The sequence below is a fragment of the Pygocentrus nattereri genome, chromosome 15 (genome assembly GCF_015220715.1).
Source record: "Pygocentrus nattereri isolate fPygNat1 chromosome 15, fPygNat1.pri, whole genome shotgun sequence".
NCBI lineage: Eukaryota > Metazoa > Chordata > Actinopteri > Characiformes > Serrasalmidae > Pygocentrus > Pygocentrus nattereri.
Genome location: NC_051225.1, coordinates 10,606,317 through 10,634,255, shown reverse-complemented (window position 1 = coordinate 10,634,255; position 27,939 = coordinate 10,606,317). Strand labels below are relative to the sequence as shown.

The 27,939-nt window shown below is 42.9% G+C and overlaps 1 protein-coding gene across 8 annotated transcripts in view; it reads right to left on the bottom strand.

Annotated features, from left to right (window-relative positions):
- The window catches only part of neo1a (neogenin 1a), a 242,931-nt gene that overhangs the window by 93,648 nt on the left and 121,344 nt on the right, over positions 1-27,939 (bottom strand). For all 8 annotated transcript variants that reach the window (XM_017709797.2, XM_017709799.2, XM_017709794.2 and 5 more), the window contains exon 4: positions 27,619-27,769. In XM_017709797.2, coding sequence (XP_017565286.2) covers positions 27,619-27,769 — 151 coding nt within the window. The remainder of the gene's footprint in view (positions 1-27,618; positions 27,770-27,939) is intronic.

Genomic DNA, 27,939 nt, shown 5'->3' with positions numbered 1-27,939 from the left:
AGGTTCAGATCAGTGAGCAGCAGTTTGGTTTCATGCCCAGAAAGAGTACCACAGATGCAATTTTTGTGTTGAGAGTGTTGGTAGAGAAGTACAGAGAAGGTCAGAAGGAGCTACATTGTGTGTCTGAGTATCCAGAGAAGGCATATGATAGGGTGCCAAGAGAGGAACTGTGGTACTGTATGAGGAAGTCAGGTGTAGCTGAAAAGTATGTTAGGGTGGTGCAGGACATGTATGAGGATAGTGAGACAGTGGTGAGGTGTGCAGTTGGATTGACAAATGGTTTCAAGGTGAAGGTAGGGTTACATCAGGGATCAGCTTTGAGCCCCTTCTTGTTTGCAATGGTGATGGACAGGTTGACAGATGAGGTCAGGCAGGAGGCTCCATGGACCATGATATTTGCAGATGACATTGTAATCTGTGGTGAGAGTAGAGAGCAGGTGGAAGAGAATCTGGAGAGGTGGAGGTTTGCACTGGAGAGGAGAGGAATGAAGGTCAGTAGAGACAAGACGGAATACATGTGTGTGAATGAGAGGGAGGCAGGTGGAAAGGTGAAGATGCAAGGAGTAGAGGTCGTAAAGGTGGATGACTTCAAATATCTTGGGTCAACCATCCAGAGCAATGGACAGTGTAGAAAAGAGGTGAAGAAGAGGGTGCTGGCAGGATGGAGTGGGTGGAGACGGGTGTCAGGGCTGATGTGTGACAGAAGGATAGCAGCAAGAGTGAAAGGGAAGGTTTACAAGACAGTAGTGCGTCCTGCTATGATGTATGGTTTGGAGACTGTGGCTCTGTCTAAAAGACAGGAGGCTGAGCTGGAAGTGGCGGAGATGAAGATGCTGAGATTTTCGTTGGGAGTGACAAGGCTGGACAAGATTAGAAATGAGCAGATCAGAGGGACAGTGAAGGTGGAGCAGTTTGGAGATAAAGCCAGAGAGGCCAGGTTGAGATGGTTTGGACATGTGTTGAGGAGGAATAGTGGATATATTGGTCAAAGAATGTTGGAGATGGAGCTGCCAGGTAGAAGAAGAGGTAGACCTCAGAGAAGATTTATGGATGTAGTGAAGGTGGACATGGAGATGGTTGGTGTAAAAGTAGAGGAGGCAGTGGATAGGGCAAGATGGAGGCAGATGATCCGCTGTGGCGACCCCTAAAGGGAGCAGCCGAAAGAAGAAGAAGAAGAAGAAGAAGAAGAAGACACTTCTTTCTCCCTCAATTCGAAACTTATTTATTTTATTTCTAGGTCATCTTTCACACTTTAAATGTATCACAAGGTAATAAGAACTGCCCAAAATAACATTTGTTAGAGCTGCACTATGTACATTTTGTGGATTTCGAGCCTCCTCTGGTGGAAATGTGTAATTGCAAGACCGGCAGGAAGCAAGAACAGGAATGGCTCCATCAATAAGGAAGAGGTGCTTTGAAAAATCCAGGTCAGGCCTGGCTAAAATTATGGACCAGATCTTCAGCAAAATGAAGACTGCAGATTGAAGTTAAGAGCTTAATGAGCTCTGATCTACCATCTTGCACTAAACATTGTGCCCAGATTTTCCTTTTCTAATGATATTATTAAATTCAATAAATGATTCATGGAAAATATAATTGTTTGTAAACAAACAATCTTATTCATTTAAAAGAGTCTTCCCAAATGCTCGCTAGTTTCAATCACAGTCGCTCAGCTCCAAAGAGTGTGGACCTGTGGGAAATGCGAGTAGCTGATATGCATGCTGTTCTGATGTCACCTACACCAAAGTTAGTCCCATCCAACTCAAACTGAACTGAAGAAAACTGCAGATTTCAAAAAATCAGTTTAAATATCTCAACATTATTCTTTCTGCCATTTCACAGTCAAAGCAAACCAAATAAATTGGAAAGATGAAAAAGAGCGACAGGGAATTAAGAGTTATCTGTAAACTGAACGATAACAATAATAATAATAAAACTTCACAAAAATGTAGTTTATGAAACGGTCCTAATGAAACGATTAAAACGATTAAGAGGATTTCAATTAGTTCCATAATGTCAGTACTTTGCATGCAAATGCCTCCTGTAGATTTTTTAGCATTTGAAATGAATCTATCCATCTTTCCCTCCCTCTCTTCCTCCCGGTCTCCCTCTCTCTCTCTCTCTACTAACCTGAACCATCTGTTCTGTGTGGGCTGCGTAAGGCTGAATGTACTCTGTCATGGGGTTCTAATTACACAGAGAGAAGCCTACTCTGCTGCATCAGGCACAATGCTACACCTCGAGTATCACTCGCCTGTCACTAAAGATTATCAACATGTTCCCCCTCGTCACCTCCTCTGAAGCCATCAGCTCTCGGTTCCCTGAGGCTGAAAAAGGCCTCAATAATGAACCTGGAGCAGCGTGTGACTCTCTGCCCTGAAGGCTAGTGGAGGATCATTCTGAGTCTGGCCAGCAGTGGACCCTGCATGATAGGTGTGGGTATGGTTATTAAAATACACACATATCTGAACTCATCTTTAAAATTTCGACCAAAGCTGTGACACCAAACTAAAGAGAACATCAGGACACAAGCAGCAGACACAGCATCTCATGTCAAGCATAATGGCAACATCTTCACTGCCATTCAGAAGTCTGGATTATTGCTATATAATAAGTGTTATCCAATAATACCTTATACAATGTAGACGGCAATGTTCTAAACCATATAACAATGCATACCAATGGTTTGTTCACAATTTGGCTACACGTCTTTATTTCTGTCTGTTTTACTTCTTTATTCATTCATTCATTTACTTTCCCTTTACTGACAACACAATGGAAAAAGCATAGCAGTCCAATTAATGGTGAAGTTATCAGAGCGGGAAGATCAGTTTCCAACAGAATTTCACGGCACCAGAACTGCTTTAGGCTACATTTACACAGGTAAAAGTGACCTGAATCTGATTTTCTCACTGAATCCGATTTTTTGTTTGGCTGTTCACACCATTTTTTAAATGTGACCTCTATGCAACATCAATCTGAACAGATCAACTCCTAAACCGACCCGCATACACAAAAGAACAATACTTCACGAGGCAGCTTGTCCAAAGGTAAACAGTCATGATGGCCAGTGAACGCCAGTCTCTCCTGGAGCTTTCCGTGTCATCTTCGCCAGCATCGCAGGAGCGATTATGAAGCTCCAGTGGTTGACAGCTGGACTCATCACCCAGAGTGTGCTCGAGTTTGCCATAAAAAAGGCATGTTATTCGGAACTTCTTTGGTTGTCTGGAGATTCTTTAAAAGCTTCAGCCTCCATAAGCCGTGTTCAGCCTTTTCGTTCAAAACCTGTTCAAACTCGGAGCGGTTGAGAGTTTCTTCTATTTTTTGGTACAGAAACATTTATGATTCTCAGCAGTGCGAAATTATGATGATTGTCGAGTTGGACTGACGTAAAAGTCGCATTAATTTCAATCTGGCTGTTGGGACTGAGTTGCATTGCCACAGATCGGATACGTATCGGATTTCAGTACCACATATGAAAGCGCCTCGAATCGGAATTGAAAATGTCAGATTCACTGTGTTTTTTGCTGTTCATACTGACACACAAATGACACATCTGCGTCACATATGAGGAAAAAGATCGGATTTGGGCCACTTTTACCTGCTGTGTAAATGTAGCCTAAAGCTACTAATAATCGTTCCTGAGATGCTGGCTAAGACGAAACTGAAAGCTCTGGGAGTGATAGGTGTTCGCTAATTGTCATGACTGTTCACCTCTGGACAAGCATGATGCATGAAGCGTGGTTCTTTTGCGCATGCGGGTCGGTTCAGGAGCGCGATCTGTTCAGACTGAAGTTGCATAGAGATCACATTTAAAAGATGATGTGAACAAGCAAACAAAAAAAAATCAGATTTGGTGAAAAAATCAGATTCTGGCCACTTTTACCTGCTGTGTAAACGTAGCCTAAGTTGCAAAAACAGCCTGTTCTGAATTGTTTTTGTGATGTCATGAAAAACAACACCTATGCACACAGTCATATGCAAAATCTTGAGCAACTCCTCTCAAGAAAATCATGGAAATCCATCAGGAACCAACAGACACTCCCCCAACCCCCCCGATTTTCTACCCAATTTAGTCGTTTCCAATTACATCCGCTACTTAGGACTCCCCCAATCACATAATGCTAGGAGGGTGAAGGCTAGCACAGGCTTCCACCGAGACCTGTGAAACCAAGTGCCGCTTCTTTTCGAACTGCGGCTCACGCAACATCACGGGGCACGGGACAGCCGAACACGCTTGGAGGAAAAAGTACCAACCACCAGATCTGTTATGTCAGCTAACAGATGCCTGCGCTGATTAGCATCACACTGAGTGATGGGGGGAGAAGGGGAACCATCCTACCCACCCAGAGAGAGCGAGGCCAATTGTGCTCTCTTGGACTCCCGGCTACAGACGGCTGTAACTACACCAGGGATCGAACTCTCGATCTCCTGATGATAGGGCCAATGCTTAGATGGTTGCACCACTCGGGAGCCCAGACATTTTTTAAGGGGTCTATGATTTTTTTCAACAGAGAGCTACATTAAATGTAACTTTCTAGCCGTGTTAAGCGATGATGTCGCTAAGCAGCAGCAGCCAAAAGTTACCGTGCCGGTGGGCTGCTTCTGCCATTGTGGCAGAGAGTGCATGTCAGTAGCCAGACTCTATTGGGCCTATTCAGCCTATAACAGTTTAGCCCCACTCACTTGATCGGAAGTGCTTCAGTCTGGACTGCTTTTTGAATGAGCAGCCAATCAGAACAAAGCTCATTTACATACAACCAAAACAGTCCGTTTAACTGTGAGGAATAAACAGATATTGGGAAAAGGTGATGTAAAAATGATCACACCCACATATATAAGGTCGGAAAAATAAAACACAGGAAAAATGTAGGATATGGGCCTTTAAAAAAATGGATATTCAAACAGTGAACCTGGCTTAAATTCCTGTGCCTATGACACAGACACCCACTAAGACCAGGGAGAGGTCTCATAAAGAGGCCTTTGTCCTTCAGGCTTGGGCAAAGCCACACATAGCCAAACTGCCAAACTACCAAATCACACAGATGGTCGTTTATGGAAAGAATCACTTCAGACCCTCAATACTGGAGTCATCTTGGGGTCTCCTCCATGTGTACCCCTAGTCAAAGGGCTCAATACAATGTTAATGAGGAGGACGTTCTCCAGCAGTGACATGCTTTGAGGTAATTAGTACTTATCAGTATATAAACTCGGACATGATCGTGTCAGGCTAATACAAAAGATCTCTGAAGTCACAGGCAGTGAACAAGGCCACTGCATCTGCTGTACAGCCACATTTATCAGCCTTACTGTTGGAAGCAGGTGAGCACGAATCAATTAAAAATGCATTACACAAAGCTTGTCCCCCAACAAAGACCTTTTAATTAGTTGCAAATTTACACTGTCACTTATCTTCCACTCAGCCACATTAGCAGGTCCGGTGCCGAGCTCCGTGACTGTCTGGGAAGTGGGAAGCGCGGGAGATAAGGCACTGCTGATGAAGAATAAAAACGCTCCCCAGACTAAGGAGCACTCACACTGCAGTGAAAAGTAGGGCCCAACTGATATGAAAATTGTGTCACTACTACTGATTTTTAAAGAGCTAAACCCAGGGTGTCAAACTCAACCACTAAAAGGGCCATACTAAAACATCTCAACAAATCCGTGGGCCAGAAAACACCTGTTTTTAGTGCTGTAACCTGAGCTGACCATCGTTACAGCCACCAAAAATACATACCAAAAAACAGGCACCTGTGGTACACAAACACACACATCATCTAAACCACTTATCCTCCTGGGTCGTGGCAGGGTGCTGGAGCGGATCCCAGTTGTCATTAGGCAGAAGGCAGTATATACCTTGGACAGGTCACCAGTCCATCACAGGGCAGACAGACAGCCATATACATTTACACACATTCACACCTAGGTTCAATTTAGCATGTCCAATTGGCCTGACTGCACGTCTTTGGACTGTGAGTGGAAACCATAGTACCTGGAGGAAATCCACACAGACACGGGGAAAACATGCAAACTCCACGCAGAAAGGACCCAGTTGCCTGGCCGGGAATCGAATCCAGGCCCTTCTTGCTGTGAGGCAACAGCGCTACCCACCACGTGGCACTTGAAGCAGGCCTTCAATATTTCACGATATTTGGAATATTTAAAATTTAAATATGCCCAGGAGCTCAGTCTTTTAAACTGGCCTCTTTGCTTTTACTAAAGACCTGCTGACACAAGTGCATTAATGCTTGGGCTCAATTTCTGAGCTGCTAAAACATCCATCCATCCATCCATCCATCCATTTTCTAAGCCGCTTCTCCGTCAGGGTCGCGGGGGGGCTGCTAAGACAGTGCGTGCACATTCTATGTAATGCATGTATGTAACATATATAATATAATATACTGGTTGAACTACAGCTGAAATGCAGCTGGTGTTTTTGGTGATAAGACTGATGTGGAATTATGTAGAACTGAATAACTGAAGAACTGAAATCACAGAACTACTTATGAAAAGCACCATAAATTAGTGTGGTTTTCCCGAAAGAATATTTAAGGAGATATTACCATCAGGAAACCACCAATGATAATAAATACATGGAATGTTCCACTGATATTTCATAATTTCTGAGGTTCAAAAATTCAACGGTTCATTAAAGAGAAACTTGAAGGACTCTTCACAGTCATTTTGACGTTGCAATGCAAATATATTTATTATTTTATTTACTACCCGAAATGATCAGTGAACCAACAGTTTTTATATGTAATGTTGGTAATGGTAAAATAGTTAAAAACATGATTTAATTGTACAGAAATGCAAAAAAAAAAAAAAAAAAAAAAAAAAACGGTAGAATTCCTCTTTTATATATGCCAATTTAATCAGTCAACACTGGGCATCTGCTGTTCACAATGTTGAAGTGGGTGAGACCGAAGCTGGTTCAGATGACCGGCAATGAAAAAAGTCATTATTTTGGGTGCAGTTAGCAACCTAGCTAACTTAGTAATGACACAAAAGTGAGCATAATTAAATGGGGTAACTATTAACACACTGTTTACTAACCTGCAGCAAAAATATATAGATAACTGGGCATGGTTTGAGGCCGTGTGGTGGCTTGTGTGCAGTTGTGGTTGGCCCGAGATGAAGCTAACGTACCAGTCATCAAATGGGCAAACTGTACCATTAGCAGCCAAAGCAGTAGGGCTGTTGGTTGAGGACATGAACTCAAGTACCAATGTTCACCCTGAAGTGATGAAAACCATTCATCGCATATTCCGTTGAAATCTATGTATTTTCACTTACAAAGGCTACTGCGACTAGGCCTTTCAGAATAATGCTGTCCTTCTATCAGGACCCCTGTTTAGTTGGTTCGCATGGAGTAGCCTCAAATAAACTACAACTACTGTGTGCCTGGCCTTGACCGCAGACAGGGAGGATCAGTAAATCCAGCCACATTGTCTGGGATGTGCATTCAAAAATCATCTCCACAAATCACCTTGTTCACATCCATTGATGGTAATTCAACACTGAATTAACAGTGGCACGAGCTCAGCCTGAGCCCCATGCGGCCAGGCCGTGACTGACATAGCCATAGAACACAGGCTTAGATGAAAGGCTGGCCTGTCATCAGACCAGAAAAGTTAGACATAGTCTTGGCTTTCAAGCGCTCAACTAGTTTTCTCCGTATGTCTGAGAAAACAGCCCTAAAGCAGCGGTCGCCAAACCCAGTCTTGGAGTACCACTGACCTCACCACTGTCATTTTTGTGTTTTCTCTGCTCCAACAGTCCCACTTTACTTTGGAGTAATTAGAGTCAAAGCTCCTTATTATGCAAGGAGGGGGTAGTCTAGGACCAGGACAGGGAACCACTGCTCTCAGGCAACTTAACACGTAACGGGTCCAAAAACAACAAGGTGAGGTACAGGGTTCAAAAGGCTCAGCGAAATAGTAGCGCCATCAACAAATCAACAAAATGAATGTTCAGTGACAAAGCATTGGTAAACATTCTACCACGCATGGTTTTAAAGGGGTGGCCAGTGCCTTCGCTAGTCATATTTTCAATATCTACACCCATTTCCTGCTCTTATGTTATGCGCAACCCTCCTCCAGATGATACGCATGAGGATGCAGGCTGAGTATGTCCATGTGCTTAAGACATTAAGCCCTAAATGTCCACATTTCAAATTACAAGCAGCTGAATACACTGGCATGGTCAAACTGCAATTGCACTGGCTTGCATAGTCACATTGGTTGTCATGGAAATGATGCAGGCATGCAACGAAAGTGAGGGTGGGGCACGCAAAACATGTCGCATCAAGAAAAAGCACAAAAACCTACATGATATTTGACTCATGGTCAAACTGAGTCACACAGTCGCATTATATTTAAAATGACGTTCAAACATGGGTTAAATTCAGTTGGAAAAGGTCTCATGTGGCTTTCTGCCTTTCGTTCTACAGAAAGTTATTCCTGCAAACAGGATATGCCAAAAATCAGATTTGACCTGCCTGTCTAGACGAAGCCAACGTGCCTTCAAAACCTGAGTGGTGTTATTCCAGAGGCAGTGCTCACTTTTAACCAGAGTGGACAGGGAATCTAAAGTAATACTTCATTAATGTTTACAACTTTTACTGTACTGCCAAGTGAATGATTCTCTAGCTAGAATTCACTCCTGACTGAACGGCACAATTGAGGATCGGCTTCCATCCAAGTCAAGAGTCCCTATCAGGTAATAGTCGGTTATTTTTTACCGGGAGGTTATAAATTTCCATCTCTAGGTGTCCGGTTCGATGTTTTATCCTGTAGGACATGTGGAAGTGCGCCTCAAATGATATGCCTCCTTGGGAAGAAATTGGAGCAGAGGAGAAAAATCAATATGGAGAGAAGCCTCGTTTTGAGATGCAGCTGGAGAATATTTGTTTTTTGCTTGGGCTCATTACTGCGGAGGCCCACAAGGGCTGAGACACGGTGCAGCTCTGTGTGCTTTACTTCTAATGTCAGAGCCTTCGCTGGTAAACTGAGATTTTGATTAGAGCATTACGATATAGCCCTGAAGCCACAAGCTGCGTAATATGCAGACATTAGAGGTCTGAGCACAGAGGCAGACGCGGCTGGAGGTCGGCCCTGGATCTGTCATTAGATGCTGAGTGCAGGGAGAGGTCAGGGAGTGTGGGCATGAGAGAGGAGAACTCCCATAGGTACAGAGAAAACAGGAGGCAAAGTGAAGAGAGAAAGAGAGAAAGGCTCTGGCAGAGTCCACATGCTCCAGTGACAAAGAACAGCTGGCTAAGTGTTTATTCAGCATCCAGACTCCGCATGTAACCATCCCATTGTTAAAGCCCAGAGCTACACTGCTGCAATAGTCTGGCAACAGTCAACCTGCCTGTAAAGAGAAAGCAGGTGTAGATTTACTGAAAAGAAAAATCAAACGGCACCGAGTTAATGTTTATGTGGTTTAACACTGAACAGCGTACTGTCATAATAAAAACAGACAGAAGTATGGTCCAAATTCAGGGTGCGAGATGACTGCTGCTGTTTTTAACTAGGCAAAGTAGAGCTGGGAATATTTGTTTGGTCCTGATGGCTCAGGTCTGTTTCTAATTTTACAACCAGGTTCTCGCTTCCTTCTTTTAACTTTTAGTTTTGTCCGGCATTTCCCTCTGCTTTAGTTTTTCTTCTTATTCCTCCCCCTTGCTTTTACCACCTTAGCCAGCTTGTAAACAGGAGAATATAGAATGGTGCAGCCTAAATGAGGTTTATATCATATTTGCGCGCGCACGCACACACACACACACACACACACACACACACACACACACACACACACAACCTCCTTAGCCGCTTCTCCTCCTGGGTCGCATGGGGGGGGGTGCGCTGGAGCTCATCCCAGCATTCATCGGGCGGAAGGCAAGATACACCCTGGACAGGTTGCCAGTCCATCACAGGGCATGGATTTGCAGTCATATGCAAAATTTTTAACTATCAAATTACAGGATTTGTTCATTTTTTTTTACATGAAAATAAAGTTCACACATCCTCTACAAGAAATATTTCTGCTGATAATTGTAGTGCAGTTCCCATTTATTGGCTTATTTGCTTAGTTGATGCAGCTCTTTTACTGCCCTGTTTTGGCTCCACAGCAGGTTTAGATTTTTTGTACATTTTAGTCAAACTAAAAAAATCCTCATTTGCAGTAAAATAAAGCTCAGCTGATCGTTAAAACACAGTCTGAACAATAAACGGTCTTAAACATTTGAGTTAATGAACAACTGCTAATTCACCCTTTAACCCTGAAAGATGGCGCTCAGACTGTTGGTCACCATAGCAAAGCAGATAACAGTCTCACCTAGCTAGTAGCTAACGAAACAGCAAAGAGAGAGATTTAAGACAAGCATCGATCATTGGGAGATTAATGGACTTGCATTTATAATCACTCCAGCTGGTTTACATTTAATACGATTTAAAACCTGATACGTTTAATCGGCAACGAGAAACTGAAACACTAAAAAGTCACAAAGCTGAAGTCAGTGTCTTGTTCACCAGCTTCTCATTCAAGTTTTCATTTCCACCTTAAATGGTGTCTGCTGCACCGTTTAAGGTGGAACAGGAAAATCTGAACAAGAATTTGGCGAATGAGAAGCGACTTCAGCCTCGTAAAAATCGAACGTTGAGACACATTTTGAAGGCAAATATTCTACTTTTAGAAAAGTTTCCTGCCAGAGATGCAAGAAAAGCAGTTATAGCTGAGCTAAAGCTTAAAGCAGAGCAAAGTAAGTCTGTGTTTTCATTTATATTTTTAGCTTATACTTATATTAACACATACTGAGACATATTTACAGCCAAGACGGTAAAATGGACATAAAATATTGTGGCTCCCAAAGTGGTTTGATTTTTAAATAAAGGACAAAATGGTTCTTCTCAGCATTTGGGTTGCGACCCTTGGTTTAGTTTAACATATATGAAAAAATAAAATAAATAAAATATAGCATAATAGTCATAACTATTATGACTCCTCCAGTAGATAATCAGCACTTGTATATTAAAGTGTGCAGAAGCTCTCTGCAGAGGATCTGTTAACTTCTTTTCATTTAGAAAATCAACAAAACATGCCAGAAACGCATATAACTATGTATAGGCCTATATATAACTACATATATAGGCCTGTCTCCATTTATTACATAACTACCTGATCACTATCATTTAAGCAATAATACACAACTATTCTCCACAACTGTTGGCTTACAATACATGATTACATCACAGCAAGCACAATGTGAACTCTGTAGGTGGCCGTTCATCACTGGGGTTAAGGCAAATACATGCTTATAAAAGAAAGCAGAAAATGCATTGATAGGGATCCATTATGGGTCTTATGAAAACAGCAAAAATTCTTCTGACTAAAGCCAGTAATGTAACCAGCATGGACAAAATTCTGACGGGTCAGAGTCTGGTTTGAACTACAAACTTGGTGCTGTGGGTCAGATCAGGGCCTGGGCAGAAAGTGTGCAGGCTGTATTCGGGTTTGGGACAACGTTTCAGGCCCAATTAAGGATTAAATGCATAGAGTTAGAAACCAACCAGCAAGCCCATTTAGGAGAACCTGACGCGTTTAATGATGTATGCAGTTTGAAAGTATAATCTTTCATTACTTTTCAGATGCTCCATCCTCACAACTTCAGAGCAAAAATAAATAAATAAACAAACAAACAAAGTTTAGACACCAAACACATCTGACTGACTAGATTGGCGATGACAGGGAAATTATGCAAATTTGGTTTTGTTTTTTGTTTTAAAGTGGATTTCAGGTCTGTAGTCATTACTCTGGCAGGTTCAGGCATGGGCTGAAACACTGAAGAGGGAGAGAGAACTGCCATCAAGCATTTCAATTTCCTCAGTCCATTTCTCTCAATCAGTCTCTCTTTCCCTCTCTTTCTCATCCAGTCTTCTATGCCAACCGTTTGTCCCTTGCAGGACCCAGCCTATAGTTACACACTGAAAAGCCAGAGAGGCTCCAAGCCTGCCATTATCTTCCCCACTATAACAGCCAGTGAGTCATCATGGAGCTTGTGGAGCAAATCCCAGTTTAGGCAACGTGCAAAAAGGCTGCCAAGGTAGCAGGACATCTGGTGTGACTCCATGGTCAATAAAACCATGTTTGGGTATAAAAAAGGGGGGGAAAACGAAGAAAAAAAACACTTTGTCCAAGTCTACTCATGAGACAAGTCAAAAGCCACCATCTGTTTGGACAGGCGGGCTTATATCGACTGTTTTCTGTGCCCAGAGGAGTAACCCAATTCACTCAGGGTCCAGGGTCGAGCCGCAACTGAGCACGATGCATCAAAAATATGACTGGGGTTAAACTGGGCCAGGATGATCCCGAATGACGCGCCAGCATCTTCGAGGCAACTTGAAAGGGGGAAAAATTCTACCACCCGTCTTCTCCAGAGTTTTCTGAGTTTACATGCAGTCGGACTGAAGTGAACTTTTAGGCACATTCACCGTCACTGCACCAAAGTAAGAAGCAGCAGGTTTCACAGGAAAAAGTATGCCACCATCATGCTTCAGCTTTGACAGAGAGCATATGTAACGGAGTTGAAATTAAACAGTTGATAAAATATTGAGTTTCACCAAAATGACTCCATCTTTGTAAAAAGGGTTAAGAACAATTGTAAAAAAGTTATTTATATTTTTATGTAAAAAGGAAAAAAAAAAAAATTACAAATATTTTTAGGGAGCTATTCTTTTCTTGCTGTGACATCACTGCAGACTATGTCCCTCTGCTGCTGCCGTACCCCCATCAGACGAGTGAGACCTCTGAGATGGACGATGTGTAACTGCTGTGGTTCCTCATTAATATATAGTTTAATTCAGTTCATATAGAGGAAAAAACTTTGAAACATTGTTCTAACACATTATAAGAGCATGTGGTAATCTTAGAGTGTAGTTTTGATTAGAAATGCTATTTTATTGAATTATTGCTCGGACATGTGCTCCAGCTAGCTGAGCCTCGGTAGCTAGCTATATGGCCAGCTAAAATTCACCCTCAGAAGTAAAGTTCCATTCTAAAAACTTCTAATTCCTTCTTACTTTATATTCATATGTTCAGCTTGCGAGGTCTGCAGCCGTCTAAGGCAAGAGAGGATTAATACACTGTAAAATCCGTTTCAGGTATGTGCTCCCCAGTCTGTTCCCTCCTGAAATGTGCAGTGCATTTCGTTGATGCTCGCCAAGCAGCGTTAGTTTTGTATTTGTTCTGCAGTAAGTTCACTTTGTTTTGCCATAAGAGGAAAAAGAAAATGCTTTTCTCTGTGATTTTGGGATTTTGTATGATATGAACAAACTATATGATCACGTGTACGCTACTGTAATGTGAGGGGTGCTCTTTCGGGAAGAAATACTATGAGCTCAGCAGACGAGTGAGAGCTCTGATGGACGCTTGCGAGGTCTGCAGGCGTCTAAGGCAAGAGAAGATTAATACACTGTAAAATCCGTTTCAGAATAAACAGAGTGGAAAGCGAGCCCTTGTGTCCGACTGGTTGATGACCGAACAGTGGTCATTACACATAACCGCCTCTGAAGAGGAGACTGATGGCATGCAGAGGTCTGTGGACATTGCGCCAAATTTTGATTACTCATGTCCAGGAGGTGAATACTACTTTAAACAATATATACAGTAATCAGGGACTGCTCTAGGCTATTATGGTCCCGAAGCAGGATTTCTAATGCACTGTAAAAAGCTAACTAATAACAATGACCCCCACAAGCTGCCTAAATGATATAAAACTGTAATTGGCTAATTTCTGTATTACTACAGATGCTAAAAAACTCTGATTTCAATAATAAACAACCTTCTCAGCATTCTCTAACCACGGCCTTGTCTCACACCACAGTATTTCTTGCTTACCCAGCTAACTTTAGGCGTAGTTGGGTCTAACTCTGGTGGCAATGGTGACAGCACTGCTTCTTATCACTATAAATGCTTTACTTATGCTACATATTTTGGTAGCATGATGTCTTTTTCTTGTTTTTCTTGAAAGTTGTTAACCATTGTCGTAAAACGAGATAACTATGGCTGTGTTTCTTAGGTTTGAAGTTGAAACTCGGTCAGAAAGCCTGTTAAAACCTCCTTTGTTATACACAACACAGATCTGGTACTTCTACTACTACAAGCCAAATCAAAGGCCATAACAACATTATCTTTAACCATTTTCTCCTCATCATCTGTTTTTCTTTTCCATCTTTTGGTTATAAACATGTACACAACATACTAATAACTCAAATTGTTAAGGGGCCCTAATCAGCTGCTTTTGTCATTTATTAGGTAGAGCCGGCACAGACAGTCAACTTTAACTCTGTACTCATAATGTCCGTCTATGTGCACATCTAAACTGTGACTTCAGCTAGCTAGCGGGCTCTTTTCACGTTTACAGCTTGCCGCATCTATCGATGTCTTCTCATTATGTCTTCAGTCTAAATATAATAAATACCACAGTCAACAAAAATGTAGAGTGCAGCAGTCTTGCCTGCATTTGTGATTAAAATTACATTTAATATGAATCTGAGCTATTCAAATTGGACAGCATCCAAATTGTAAAGCAAACTGTGGTATTCACATCACATTCACTGTCACTTGTTGACACTGTAATACTATTAACATTCACATCTATTCATGATGACTATTCATCTCAAATCAGCTCCATTAAAAGAACTAAGGGGCACAATGAAAAGCCTGAAAAGTCTTGCTTCATTTATTTTGGCTAAACCTTTAAACACAACTACCTGCTGCAGAAACCAACTGCAGTGGAAACGCGAAAGGGGTCGATTGGCTTCATGTGCGCACACCTAACCTGTCGCTTGGTGGTTAGCCAGCCTACTTATTACATTTTTGCAGCCTATCTGGCTACAGCAGCTTCATAAGTGAATTCAGGATTGGCACTAGTGTTCAAACTCCCTGCATATGACATCATAGCTTCCTTTTACACAAGCCAAGCTCTGAACAGACAGTGTCATCAGAGGCTCGTCTCAAATGAAACTGAATGTGTGACCGTTTATCATGGCCTTCCACTCCAGCAGGACATATGGGTCTGAGGCTCCACTTTCACATTCACGCAGTGCTCTAATACCAGAGTCATAAATTATACATGCAGAAACAGTGAGCTGGCGACGGCGCTAGCGCTCGCTGTTAATCTTGTTAATACCAACACTGAACAAAAAACCAGCGGAAATTATAGGCCATTACCACTGATAAGCGGCTCTTCCAACGCCGCTCTCGCAGTCATTTGGCCTGTTCTTCGTAGAGGATAGTGGGGAGAGCGAACAGTGATTGACCCCAAATTGGATTTTAAATGGGGTTCCAGAGTGTAAGCGCAGGAGAGCAGCACATAGACAAAGAGTGAGAGCCTGAAAGACAGCGCTGGTGGGGTGATTAGTATTCTGACAGGGCAGAGCTGAGGATACAGCAGTGCAGGCAGAAAGCTTCACTCATACTATCACAAACTATCAACAGGTGATAGGGTTAGTGATAAGCTGTACTGCCTCCACACTCCCTGTCTCATCTCCAGGCTTTTAATTATATTCTGTTTTAAAACATTCGGTTATGAAAAGGTACATAAACAAACTTTTCACCTGGAAAGACTTCATTAAGGTACACAGTTGGACCTTAAAACCACTGTTGTGCCTTTGAGGGAACATTTACATTGTTTGTACCCTGATGAATAAAAAAATGTACCTGCACAGAACCTTCATTCCCAACAGTGTAAGAAATAAAAGGTGCTTTCTCTAAAATGCAAGGGAACCTAAACCTGTGTTTTCTTTCTAAGTTAGTTAATCTTATTATGACATGTAAATAATCCAATTAGCTATAAACGGTCAGTATGTTGTGCCAACATTTACCTCTCTCACAGTCCTAATCTTGGGTAGTGCATACATAAGTAGCGTCCTCAACCATCACTGATGTAGCTTCTCCCACCCACATCGCTTTAACAAAACTGTCTCCCATAGTTCACTTCTCTCTGTTCATTTGAGAGAAACTTACCGTGACAAAGCTAACAATCAAGTGAAAACCAACCGTGCAATCGTGACCGAGTTACTGTACCAACACCGTCCACTCATCCGTTTGTCAGTTTGACCGGTCATGGCAGCATTCCCTGGATGCAAATCCAGCAGTAGTGTGAACAAAAAGCCCTACCTTCTTTAAGAAGCCTCCATAAAAAAGTTGGATGTTTCAGTCAGTCATGGACACCACGGGGTCTACAACACGATCTGCACATGTAGAGCGCATATCACTCGTCCTTTCCCACTCCCACCATTGTATTTATTTTGGCACGAGAGCATAGCAGGGTGGGAGTCTTGGACTAAAGCATGTCAAACATGCTCATTAGAATATTAGGACCAAGTCCAGACAGTTCTCAGACCTAAGCTAGTTCAGGTCAGGCATAGTCACTAAATCCTGAGCGTGTCAAGAATGTCATTACACAGCAATGTTTATCTGCTTGTCTCCGCTAATATGATGTAAGATTTCCACTAGGATTGCCGTTTTCGTTACTGTAGCATCAAGCTAACAGTGGCAAATTTTTACATTTTTTATTTTACTGCAGTTCTCCAGATTAAAACACATAAGAAGCTCATAGTAACGTATTCCGCCTCTTCAAGATTTAAACTCAACACCTGTATCGGAGTATGACACGGTCTGATTGATCCACAGGGAGCCTGCTAACATGAACGAATGAGAGTCACTATCAGTCACTAACAGGTTTAATGATAATAAGTGACAATGCAGCACTGTTTTACACCGTCATGGGCGTGGTCATCTGGGTGGCTGTGCACTTGCTCTGTGTGTATCTTAGGTGTGTAGCCCCCATATAGAAATATAAATATTATAAATAAGAAACACACATATATATATATATATATATATATATATATATACACACACACACACACACACACATATAGAATACACACATTAATATAGACTACTACTGCACATGCTTTTGAAAAAATACTAAATACACCACACATTGCACAACGTTTCAGATGGTAGGTACAATAACAAGTGTAGTTCGTGTGAATTGGCAAAGAGACCGTGGTTTTGTTTACTATGACCATTCTTTACTGCAGGGCCAGACGGTTCTGAGCACAGACAGTTACGGTTCTGGTGTTATTTTCACATGGACACGGTTCAACAAGGAACTCTCAGCACAGTTTTCTCCATGCGGTCAGCTCACTGTGCCCAGGGCCAGAGAACTGACCGGCGGAATGACATAATGACGCAGCTCTTACCTCCTAACCTGGTTCTGTGTTTACATTGGTATTGTGCCACTGCATCATGGTCAAACAGAGAAAACAATCGAATAAGTTCAGTTTGCTTTCAACGGCACTGCTAATAGAAGAGAGGCAGTGGTTCGATTTAGCTTAGCTAGCATGCTACCAGCTCTTCTCACTGCTGAAAGGGTTAAAGTATGACAAACAGAAGCCATATTTACAGATTTAGATGAGGCTAAAGACTCAAGGCTGAGAAAGCGCAGTCGAGCAGCCGGTGGCGGAAGGACAGACAGCTGAAATGAAATGTTACAAGCTAGGCTAATGCTAACAGCCTCCTCTATCCTAGTCAGCTTTTCTAATGGTCTACAGATCCGCCCACCACAGTACATCTTTTACAAGTGTAGACGCTACAAACTCACATCTGTTTGTGAGGACATGAGAGTGAGTTGTACCTTTGTTGGGGAAAGCTAATGCTAGCGTAACAGCAAGCTTCATCTACTACAGTACTAACTGATGCTCAAATAACACCCGTTCATGTCAATGTCAAATTTATTTATAAAGCACATTTAAAAACAACGTCAGCTGGCCAAAGTGCTGTACGAAGTGCAATGATAATATTGAATAATGTAAATAAAATATAAAACAGTAAAATCACACAATAAATACAGACTAATGTAAAAAGAGTAATTAAAAACAATTCAGTAAAATAAATAAAAATTACACATAGAGAAATGGAAAATGAAATTAATTTGGGTGATGTGCCAAAGAAAATAGATGTGTTTTTACACCAGCTTTAAATTGTTCTAGAGACTCAGCTGATCGCGCATTTAAAGGCAGACTGTTCCAGACTTTTGGAGCCGCTAGCGAGAAGGCTCTGTCTCCTCTAGACACGAGCCGAGATTTGGGAACAGCTAGGAGGAGCTGATCTGCAGACCTTAGAGCTCTGGATGGACAATAAGGCTGCAGTAGTTCTGTCAAATATGCCGGTGCCAAACAATTTAAACATTTAAAAACAATCGTTAAAATTTTAAAAAGAATTCTAAAAGCAACTGGGAGCCAAAGCAGGGAGGCCAGTACAGGGGTGAGCTCTCGAGTTTAGAGGATGAAGACTCAAGACAGCACAAAACTGAGTGACTGATATTGGAGTGACAGCCAGAATTGAAAGTGTTCTGTAGCATTTAGCCAGTCAGCCTTCCTTTGGTGAGGCTTTCTTCCATAATTTCTGGTTCAGATTTAGCAGCACAGTAGATGGGGTAAAAGAAAATGTAACCAGTCTCACATCAGCACAGAGTGGCACAGTATGGCCCTGAGAACCGTTTGGCTCTACAGTGGAAAAGAGTTCTATGTCTTCTTTAATATCGATGTAAAAGTTTTTAAATATCCTTTTTTCGTCCATATGTGTTGGTTTTCACTGTGGAAATGGCAAGAATTTCCCCTTTTATCATTATAATGAGACGTTTAAACGTATCGCTATTGGTATTACTTTGTATCAGACTGAAAGGAAACTTCTCCATCACTACAACACATACACGCCAAAACGAACCCCAACCTTCTAACCCAGCATCATTACCCGACTGCATAAACACTGCCCTCCTCCTGGCTGTGTCAACACAACAAGCATCATGACATTTAGCAGGCTAGAAAAAGTCGAGACGGGTCTGAGGTTTGAAAGATGATTTACATGCAGCATCAGACCCGTCACCCATACATTATTCATTCCCTTTATTGACGGTAGCGGTAGAGGATTCTATTAAGCCATTCCTTCACACTTCCTCAGCATAATAGCCCACTGCCTTTCTACTGCAGGGTTGATCTAGTGACTCTACTTTAGCACTTGGTCTGTGAAAAGCAATATTGGCTAATCAAATCCATTTTTATGCTGTAGTAGAGCTTAATGAACTGTTAGCAGAGGCCACGTCCACCCCGGCATTCCAACTAATAGGAACACATTAGGAAAAAAAAACCAACACAACACTCAAAACCTCGACATAAACACTTACAATTCCCACATTAAGAGATGTGTTTGCAACCAACTGCACCCAAGATAGTCAATACCACAAAAAAATTTAAGCCTTAAAATTCCATAACAAAATAAAAAAAAAAACATCCTGACAGATTTCCCTGCTCTTCCCAGGAGCAGAAAAGAGAGCTTAAGCACTTGCAGACACATTTTCCTGATTTCTTAACAGTCTGTCTGAAGCATCCGAGCCACACTTCAGATAGAAGGTAATTTTCAGCCCTGCTCACTCACCCACAGCAACATGTACACTTTCATCTCTCTCCTCCGCTCTTTCATCTGCCTCCTCTGCCTTTCATAGCACCTCTAATCCCCGTAACACATCCAGTCATACTGCCTGCCATCTCAAGAGTTACGGCACCCAGCTACAACTACGATTAGTCTCCAGCATGAAAACATGTTGGATGAAAACATTCAGAATCATAATCACTCCTCGAAGAAAAACAACGCCCTTCTGGCCAAATAAGGAAAGGACAACATGCACAACCGGGTTTGTTTACAAAATGGTTCATTTTAATTACAGGGCTTTAGGAACAGCAGCACAATGCAGGGTGATAGAAAGCGGATCTATTATGGTATATTAACACTTCAGTACCAAAGCTTGTTTTATAAAGGGCTAGGCACGGGGTGCCATGCCATTATCATGGTTTATGAAGTACAATATTAACCTTTAAAGATACAGTTTGAATGCTGTAAAGACAAGTTGCGAATCATTAATGGAAAAACAATGATGCTCACTGAGAATAAGTCATCATCATCATCATCATCATCCAGAGCTGTGAACCTGCTTCCACATAAAACACTACTCACACCTGTAATGTGGAAAATTTTACTTCATTTGCACTCTTGATCAAAAACAGCTGTGATGATAAGTCCCAATTCTGCAAGCTCCATTAGGTGTTTTCATAAAGCTAAAAGCGTTTTTTTCTTAACAGTGAAACCATTCAGTAACTGGCTTCCTGTGTTAGCCCATTAACAGTCTGCTGCTTGTGAAACAAAACCCAGTACCTGAGCTTCTTTGGTGACTTTTACTTTTTTGTGACTGAACAGAAATGATTTGTGAGACTGAACATTTTTTCTTTGTCTTAGCTAGGTGAGATGTGAGTTTTCAGCTTTTTGAGGGACATAATTTTCCCTGTGTGCTCATGCATTTCATGCATATGGGTAGTTTACACACATGAAGAGCTGCTAGCGCTGCAAACAAAGGGTGGCGCTGGCACAACACACCCCATTCCTGGGGAGCTGCGGAGGAATGTAGTCTTTTATGTCTCACGGAAACATGGCTAGGCGACAACATTCTCGATGCTAACGTGGACATTCCTAGCCTCACCACCGTGAGAGCGGACAGGGACGTTAAACTGAGCGGCAAAAGCAAAGGTGGGGGACTCGTGCTTTTTGTTAACATCAGATGGTGTAACCCAGGACATGTGACTGTGAAAGAGATAATCTGCAGTCGGGATATTGAACTGATGGCAGTAAGTCTTCGTCCCTGTTATGTGCCTAGAGAGCTGTCACATGCCATCGCTGTTTGTGTTTACGTTCCCCCTGACTGAGACGGCGTGTGACGTCATACATGCTACCATTGCAAGACCACAGACCCAGCACCCTGAGGCTTTCATTGCCATCTCTGGTAATTTTAATCATGTTACACTGGACTCAATGTTCACATCTTTTTACCAGTATGTAGACTGCCCCACTAGGAAGAATAGGACAATTGATCTCCTTCTCACCAATGTGAAAGATGCATACATCGCCACACCCCTGCCCCCTCTGGGAAAATCTGACCACAACCTGGTCTACCTGCAGCCTCAGTACAAACCCCGTGTCCGGAGACAGCCTGTAACCACACGTTCCTTCAGGAAATGGTCTCCTGAAGCCAAAGCGGCTATCTGGGATTGTTTCAAGTCCACAGAATGGAGCGTACTGCAGGAGCCAGATGGGGAAGACATTGAGGGGAATACACACTGCATGACGGACTATGTCCGACAACTTTTGCATGGACATTGTTGTTCAAGTGAAAACTGCATGCTACTTTGCTAACAACAAGCCCTGGATAACCAGTGATGTCAAAGGCCTGCTGAATAAGAAGAGAGCCTTTAAATACAACAACCAGGAGGAGCTTAGGAACGTACAGAGTGAGCTCAAAGTCCAAAGTCGAGCGGCCAAGGAGTCCTACAGGATGAAGGTGGAGCAGAAGTTAAGGGAGAATAACGTGAGGGAGGTATGGAATGGTATGAAGACCACTACAGGCTGTAAGCAGAGGATGGACAGTGCGTTAGATGGTGACGCAGAGAGAGCCAATGAGTTCAACATCTTCTATAACCAGTTTGACTGCCCTGTTCAGATCTCCACAGCGCCTGTATGTCCAGCAGTCACCTCCACACCCTCCCTTTTCTCAGCTCCTGGCGCTTCAGTCTCTGTCTGCCTGGACATGCACACCTCATCTGCTCCATTGATATTCATGCAACCCTCCCAAACGCTGACGGCACAGACATCACAACCCTTCTACCCCATCTTCACACATCAAAGCATCTGATCTGATCTGCAGCACCGCTATAACCCCCCTCCCCCCCTGCACACTGCCAAGACCAAGGAGATGGTAGTGGACACAGTGTTAGGCCACCGACACAGCCGATCTCTATTGAGGGGGTTGAAGTGGAGAACAACTGGATGATAGGTTGGACTGGTCAGCCAACACAGACATCCTATACAGGAAGGGTCAGAGCAGGCTCTATTTCCTGAGGAGGCTGAGGTCCTTTAACATCTGTAAGAAGCTTCTGCAGATGTTCTATCAAACCATGGTTGCCAGCTGTCTTTTTTACGCTGTGGTGTGCTGGGGAGGAAGCATAAAAAGGAGAGACGAGATGTGACTGGACAAGCTGGTCAGGCGAGCAGGGTCAGTGGTTGGTGCAGAACTGGACACTGTGGTCAAGGTGGCTGAGAGAAGGACATTACACAAACTGCTCCCCATTATGGAGGATGATGGCCACCCACTGCACACCATCATCATGGACAGGAGGAGCATGTTTAGTGGCAGGTTGTTGTCACAGAGCTGCTCAACCAACAGATTAAGGAGATCCTTTGTCCCCAGAACTATCAGGCTCTTCAACTCTTCCCAAGGGGGCCAGCAGAGAAGGGTGGAGAGAGAGGAGGACTGAATCTGAATCTCATGATTATCTTGTGTTTCTCTATTCATGTGCACATATAGACAGCGTGCTGCACATAGGGCACTTTCTGCATACCTCATTGTGCATCTTGCACATCTGGACACCAGACACCTTAGTTGGTACAATATATGCACATATTTGTTCATTCAGTGTGGTCGTTATATGGTGTTACCTTATTGTACAGTTACCGTATTGTAAATTCTTGTACAGTCATTATTGCACTGCATCTCTCATCTCAGGTTATAGATAATATCACAGATTGTTATATTTTTTTCTATTTGTATATATGCCTGTAGGTAGGATCTGGTATATTTATTATCTTCTTCTTCTTCTTTCGGCTGCTCCCTTTAGGGGTCGCCACAGCGGATCATCTGCCTCCATCTTGCCCTATCCACTGCCTCCTCTACTTTCACACCAACCATCTCCATGTCCACCTTCACTACATCCATAAACCTTCTCTGAGGTCTACCTCTTCTCCTTCTACCTGGCAGCTCCATCCCCAACATTCTTTGACCAATATATCCACTATTCCTCCTCAACACATGTCCAAACCATCTCAACCTGGCCTCTCTGGCTTTATCTCCAAACTGCTCCACCTTCACTGTCCCTCTGATCTGCTCATTTCTAATCTTGTCCAGCCTTGTCACTCCCAATGAAAATCTCAGCATCTTCATCTCGCCACCTCCAGCTCAGCCTCCTGTCTTTTAGACAGAGCCACAGTCTCCAAACCATACATCATAGCAGGACGCACTACTGTCTTGTAAACCTTCCCTTTCACTCTTGCTGCTATCCTTCTGTCACACATCAGCCCTGACACCCGTCTCCACCCACTCCATCCTGCCTGCACCCTCTTCTTCACCTCTTTTCTACAATGTCTGGATGGTTGACCCAAGATATTTGAAGTCATTCACCTTTACGACCTCTACTCTTGCATCTTCACCTTTCCACCTGCCTCCCCATTCACACACATGTATTCCGTCTTATCTCTACTGTCCTTCATTCCTCTCCTCTCCAGTGCAAACCTCCACCTCTCCAGATTCTCTTCCACCTGCTCTCTACTCTCACCACAAATTACAATGTCATCTGCAAACATCATGGTCCATGGAGCCTCCTGCCTGACCTCATCTGTCAACCTGTCCGTCACAATTGCAAACAAGAAGGGGCTCAAAGCTGATCCCTGATGTAACCCTACCTTCACCTTGAAACCATTTGTCACTCCAACTGCACACCTCACCACTGTCTCACTATCCTCATACATGTCCTGCACCACCCTAACATACTTTTCAGTTACACCTTTTACACCAATTTTAATAGTTTTTTTAATCTGTATTTTGTTGATAATTTTGTAGCAAACATTTAATTTACTGCCATTCTCATTCAACTAAATGTGTCTTATGTTCTGTCACATTTAAAAAATGTATAAATCTTTAAAACTCTAAAAGTTTTTAAACTGCAGCCGCAGTTATATCCTGTCATAATATAACTGTATTCAAAGGAAAGAAGATACAAAATGCTGTGGACTAATAGCTAATATTTAATTGTTACAGATGAAAAAAATATACTTATGTCTGACTCAGTGACTTTTTTAGGTTTTATGTTATTTATTTATTATGAAAAATACAGCAGCCAGAGTAGTTGACTGCTGCAGTCTAACACTAAAAATATTTCCATAAATTCGGGCACAACTCATCCGCCCAGCCCCTCGTGCACCACATTCCAGTCTGCTAATGAGAGCCTCCTTCCAAATCTGCGTCCTTCTGTCTCCCTACACCATCCCAATTACTCGCGCCAGCCCTCCACCTCCAAAATCTGTCCTTGAGCGAGGCTGGGGACTCGCTGACTCCAACCCCTAACTCACCAGTACTTTCTTACTGTCAGTCCTGCACATGGGAGAACTGTTTTCTTTTCCTCTAATCAAGTTTGTGTGCAGGCATGTTTGGCAGTGAAATTACCTCTGTGGCCTCTTGCTCTACAAGCACATGTGCTAATTAATGAATAAGTCTGCAAATATACTCACCCTGGGGATATTGACAATCAAGGTAATGAATACTGTAATCATTACAATAAATGTAATAGCTATTACTTTTTCGCTAAACTGTCAGTCAGTGTCTGCGTATGAAACGCTGCTGTATGGAGACTTTGCTGTGGTGAGTCATGTGGGAGCAGGTGGAGTTCCAGTGACAGGCTGTGAGAAAGAGTTGGAGGGACTGGAGCTTGGAATATCAAGACCCTACTACTCATGTTGGGTTTGTTAATTATTTCTGAAATACTTGTTGAGCTCATGTCAGATTCAATTTCAGTGCAATTAAAAAGGTGCCTTTTTGATTGGGTCTCTAGTTGATGCTGGTCAGATTCAGTTAAAATTTTGTTGGGATACAGTCAGTTTAAGACAGAATGTTCTCAGCTATTAGGCTAGGATGGAATTTTTGTCAGGATACAGTCGGGTTCAGAGAGATTCTGGCAGGCTACAGTTGGGTTTAGAGAGAATTGTATCTGACTACAGTTGGGTTTGGATGGGATTTTGTAGAGCTATAGTCAAGGTTAGACTGGATTTTATACAGCTACGGTTGGGTTCAGAGAGAATGTATCTGACTACAGCTAGGTTTGGATGGAATTCTGTGGGGCTACATTCAAGATGATACTGAATTGTATCCCTTTAATATTCAGTTGAGTTCGGATACAATTCTGTCGGAGAGAATTCTACTGTATCAGGTTCAAGTGGAATTTTGTTGGGCTTTGTCGGATTTGCAGAGTTTTGCCAAGCTACAGTCAGACTCATTCAAAATTTTGTCAAGCTACAGTTGGTTTAAGAAGGAACTTTGTCTGGCTACAGTTCAGAAGAAATATTGTTAGGTCACAGTTGGGTATGAATGGAATTTTGCTGGGCTACAGTTTGGTTTAGTCAGAATTTTGGTGGTCTCTAGTTGGAACTGGATGGAATTTTGTCTGGCTAGGTTTGGGTTTCAGATTTAAAACTTGTGGTGCAGTGGGTCGGGGTGAAATCAGGCTGAATGTTCTCAGGCTATATTCTGCTTTGGACCAAATGTGGATTTCAGGCCAGACTGAAGCTCTTAGAGGGACTAAGAAAGGGAAAGGATCCTGGATTTCCTATCTGAGAGACCTCAGTTAGCCAGGATAGGAAATAACATCTCCAGCACCACTACACTGAGCACCAGTGCCCCTCAGGGCTGTGTGCTCAGTCCACTGCTGTTCACTCTACTGACTCACGACTGTACTGCAAAGTTCGGCTCAAATCACATCATCAAGTTTGCTGATGACATGACTGTGGTGGGTCTGATCAGCAAGAACGACGAGTGCAGCGGCTAACAGACTGGTGCAGAGCCAACAACCTGTCTCTGAATGTAGACAAAACTAAGGAGATGGTTGTTAACTTCCGAAGAGTGCAAGGTGACCACCCACTGAACATCACTGGCTCTGCTGTGGAAATAGTCAGGAGCAGCAAGTTCCTCAGTGTCCACATTACAGAGAACCTCACATGGTCCCTCAACACCAACTCCATAGCCAAGAGAGCCCAGCAGCGCCTCTACTTCCTGCGGAGACTGAAGAAGGCTCATCTCCCCCCTCCCATCCTCACCATGTTCTACTGGGGCACTGTGGAGAGCATCCTGAGCAGCTGCATCATCGTTTGGTTTGGGAATTGCGCCGCAAGGCCCTACAGCGTATAGTGGGGACAGCTGAGAAGATCATTGGGGTCTCTCTCCCCTCCAGCATGGACATCTACACCACAAGTTGTATACGGAAAGCCACTAGCATTGTTGACGACCCCATCCATCTCTCACACAGACTTTTTATACTGCTGCCGTCTGGCAGAAGGTACCGGAGCATCTCTGCCACCACTGCCAGACTCTGCAACAGCTTTATTCCTCAAGCAATCAGCACACAGACTCCACACACAGACTCCACACACAGACTCCACACACAGACTCCACACACAGACTCCACACACAGACTCCACACACAGACTCCACACACAGACTCCACACACAACTCTTTTGATGCTCTACTTGCACTATCTGGATCACTGCTGCTACACTGTGTTTATGCTGTTCTACTCAGGTTTTTCTACCTCAGTAACTGCTGTGTTTATGTCTGTCATCTGACTGTGTGACTCACAGATCACAGCATGTTAATATCTCTGCACCTTATTCCACTACCCCATGTCCAGAAATGTGTGCTGTGCCGGTGCTGCACTGTCCTGTCTGTTTACTATGTCTAATGTCTGTTCAATTTATCATATTTATTGTTTCTAGTATAATTTCTTGTTTGCACACTACGTCTGCAAGTTCGCACTTTGTACTTTTTGTTCCTTGTTGCACTGTGTTGATCCTGGAGGAACATAATTTCACTCCACTGTGTATTTGTACATAGATAGAATGACAATAAAAGCCTCTTGACTTGACTTGAAAAAGAGAGAAACGTTAGTTGACTACTGCCTCGTGTTGTTTTTTCTGCGGCTGCTCAGATTTGTGAACAGCCTCATATGGTTGCTGTGAAGAGTAACGCAGTGGTGTGAGTGTGTGTTTGTGTGTCTGAATGGCATTAACACCTCTCAGGACAGGCGCCATCCCGCTAATTATTTACTCTAGCAGCTGGTCACAGCTACATGCCAACTCAACAGCAGCCACGCAGACAGGCAGACAGACAGACAGACACCCTCCTCAAACTGCTCCGTCACTGATGCTACACTGGTGGGTTACCTGCTCAAGTAGCAGAACGTGTCAGACACTGAGACATCAATGCCTTGCACTGATAGAGACTTCAATTTGATAGCTAACATTTGACACTCACTCCACCAGTCTAGAAATGCAGTAATGTTTGTGCCAAGGCAGCACTGGACACTGTACGTAATGCTTGGTGAGAGCAGAGATGGCCTTGGTCATTTGAATACACAGACTGGACTCTTATGCTTGTCAATTTGACTGAGTATTCAAAATAAGGCACGTGTGATTTGTAAGTTTGGTGTTATTTCATTTTTAAATCAGTTTTTATCGAAGTGAGCACCACACAACCATGAGCCATCTATTATGTGGCTGCATGCAACGCATGAATGTGATACTTTCTGTGTTTGTGGATCAGTTTTTTTTCCCCCTAAGAATTAAAAAGTTGGTGGACATTCAAATATGATTAAAATGCCCATCTGAACGGGCCTTTTGCTCACCTCTCATCAACTGGCTCGTCATTATGAGTCCATCGCCCAAAGGCTACAGGGTAGCCGGTCACCACACAGGGCAGCAGGACGCTGTCCCCCACCACCTTGGACACAGGCCCTGGCTGCCTGAGGAACTCCAGCCCACGTTCTTCCCATGTTTCTTAGAGAGAGAAAAGCAGGGTGGGCCAGTTAGGTAAGATTTCTGAGGGGGTAATAAATTCATATATATGCATCAAGCTTGTTTATTAATATTTGTTTAAAAAACAAATGAATAACATTTGACCCCATGATCATCAGGGAATAGCACACTTGGAAACATTAAGTTATTAG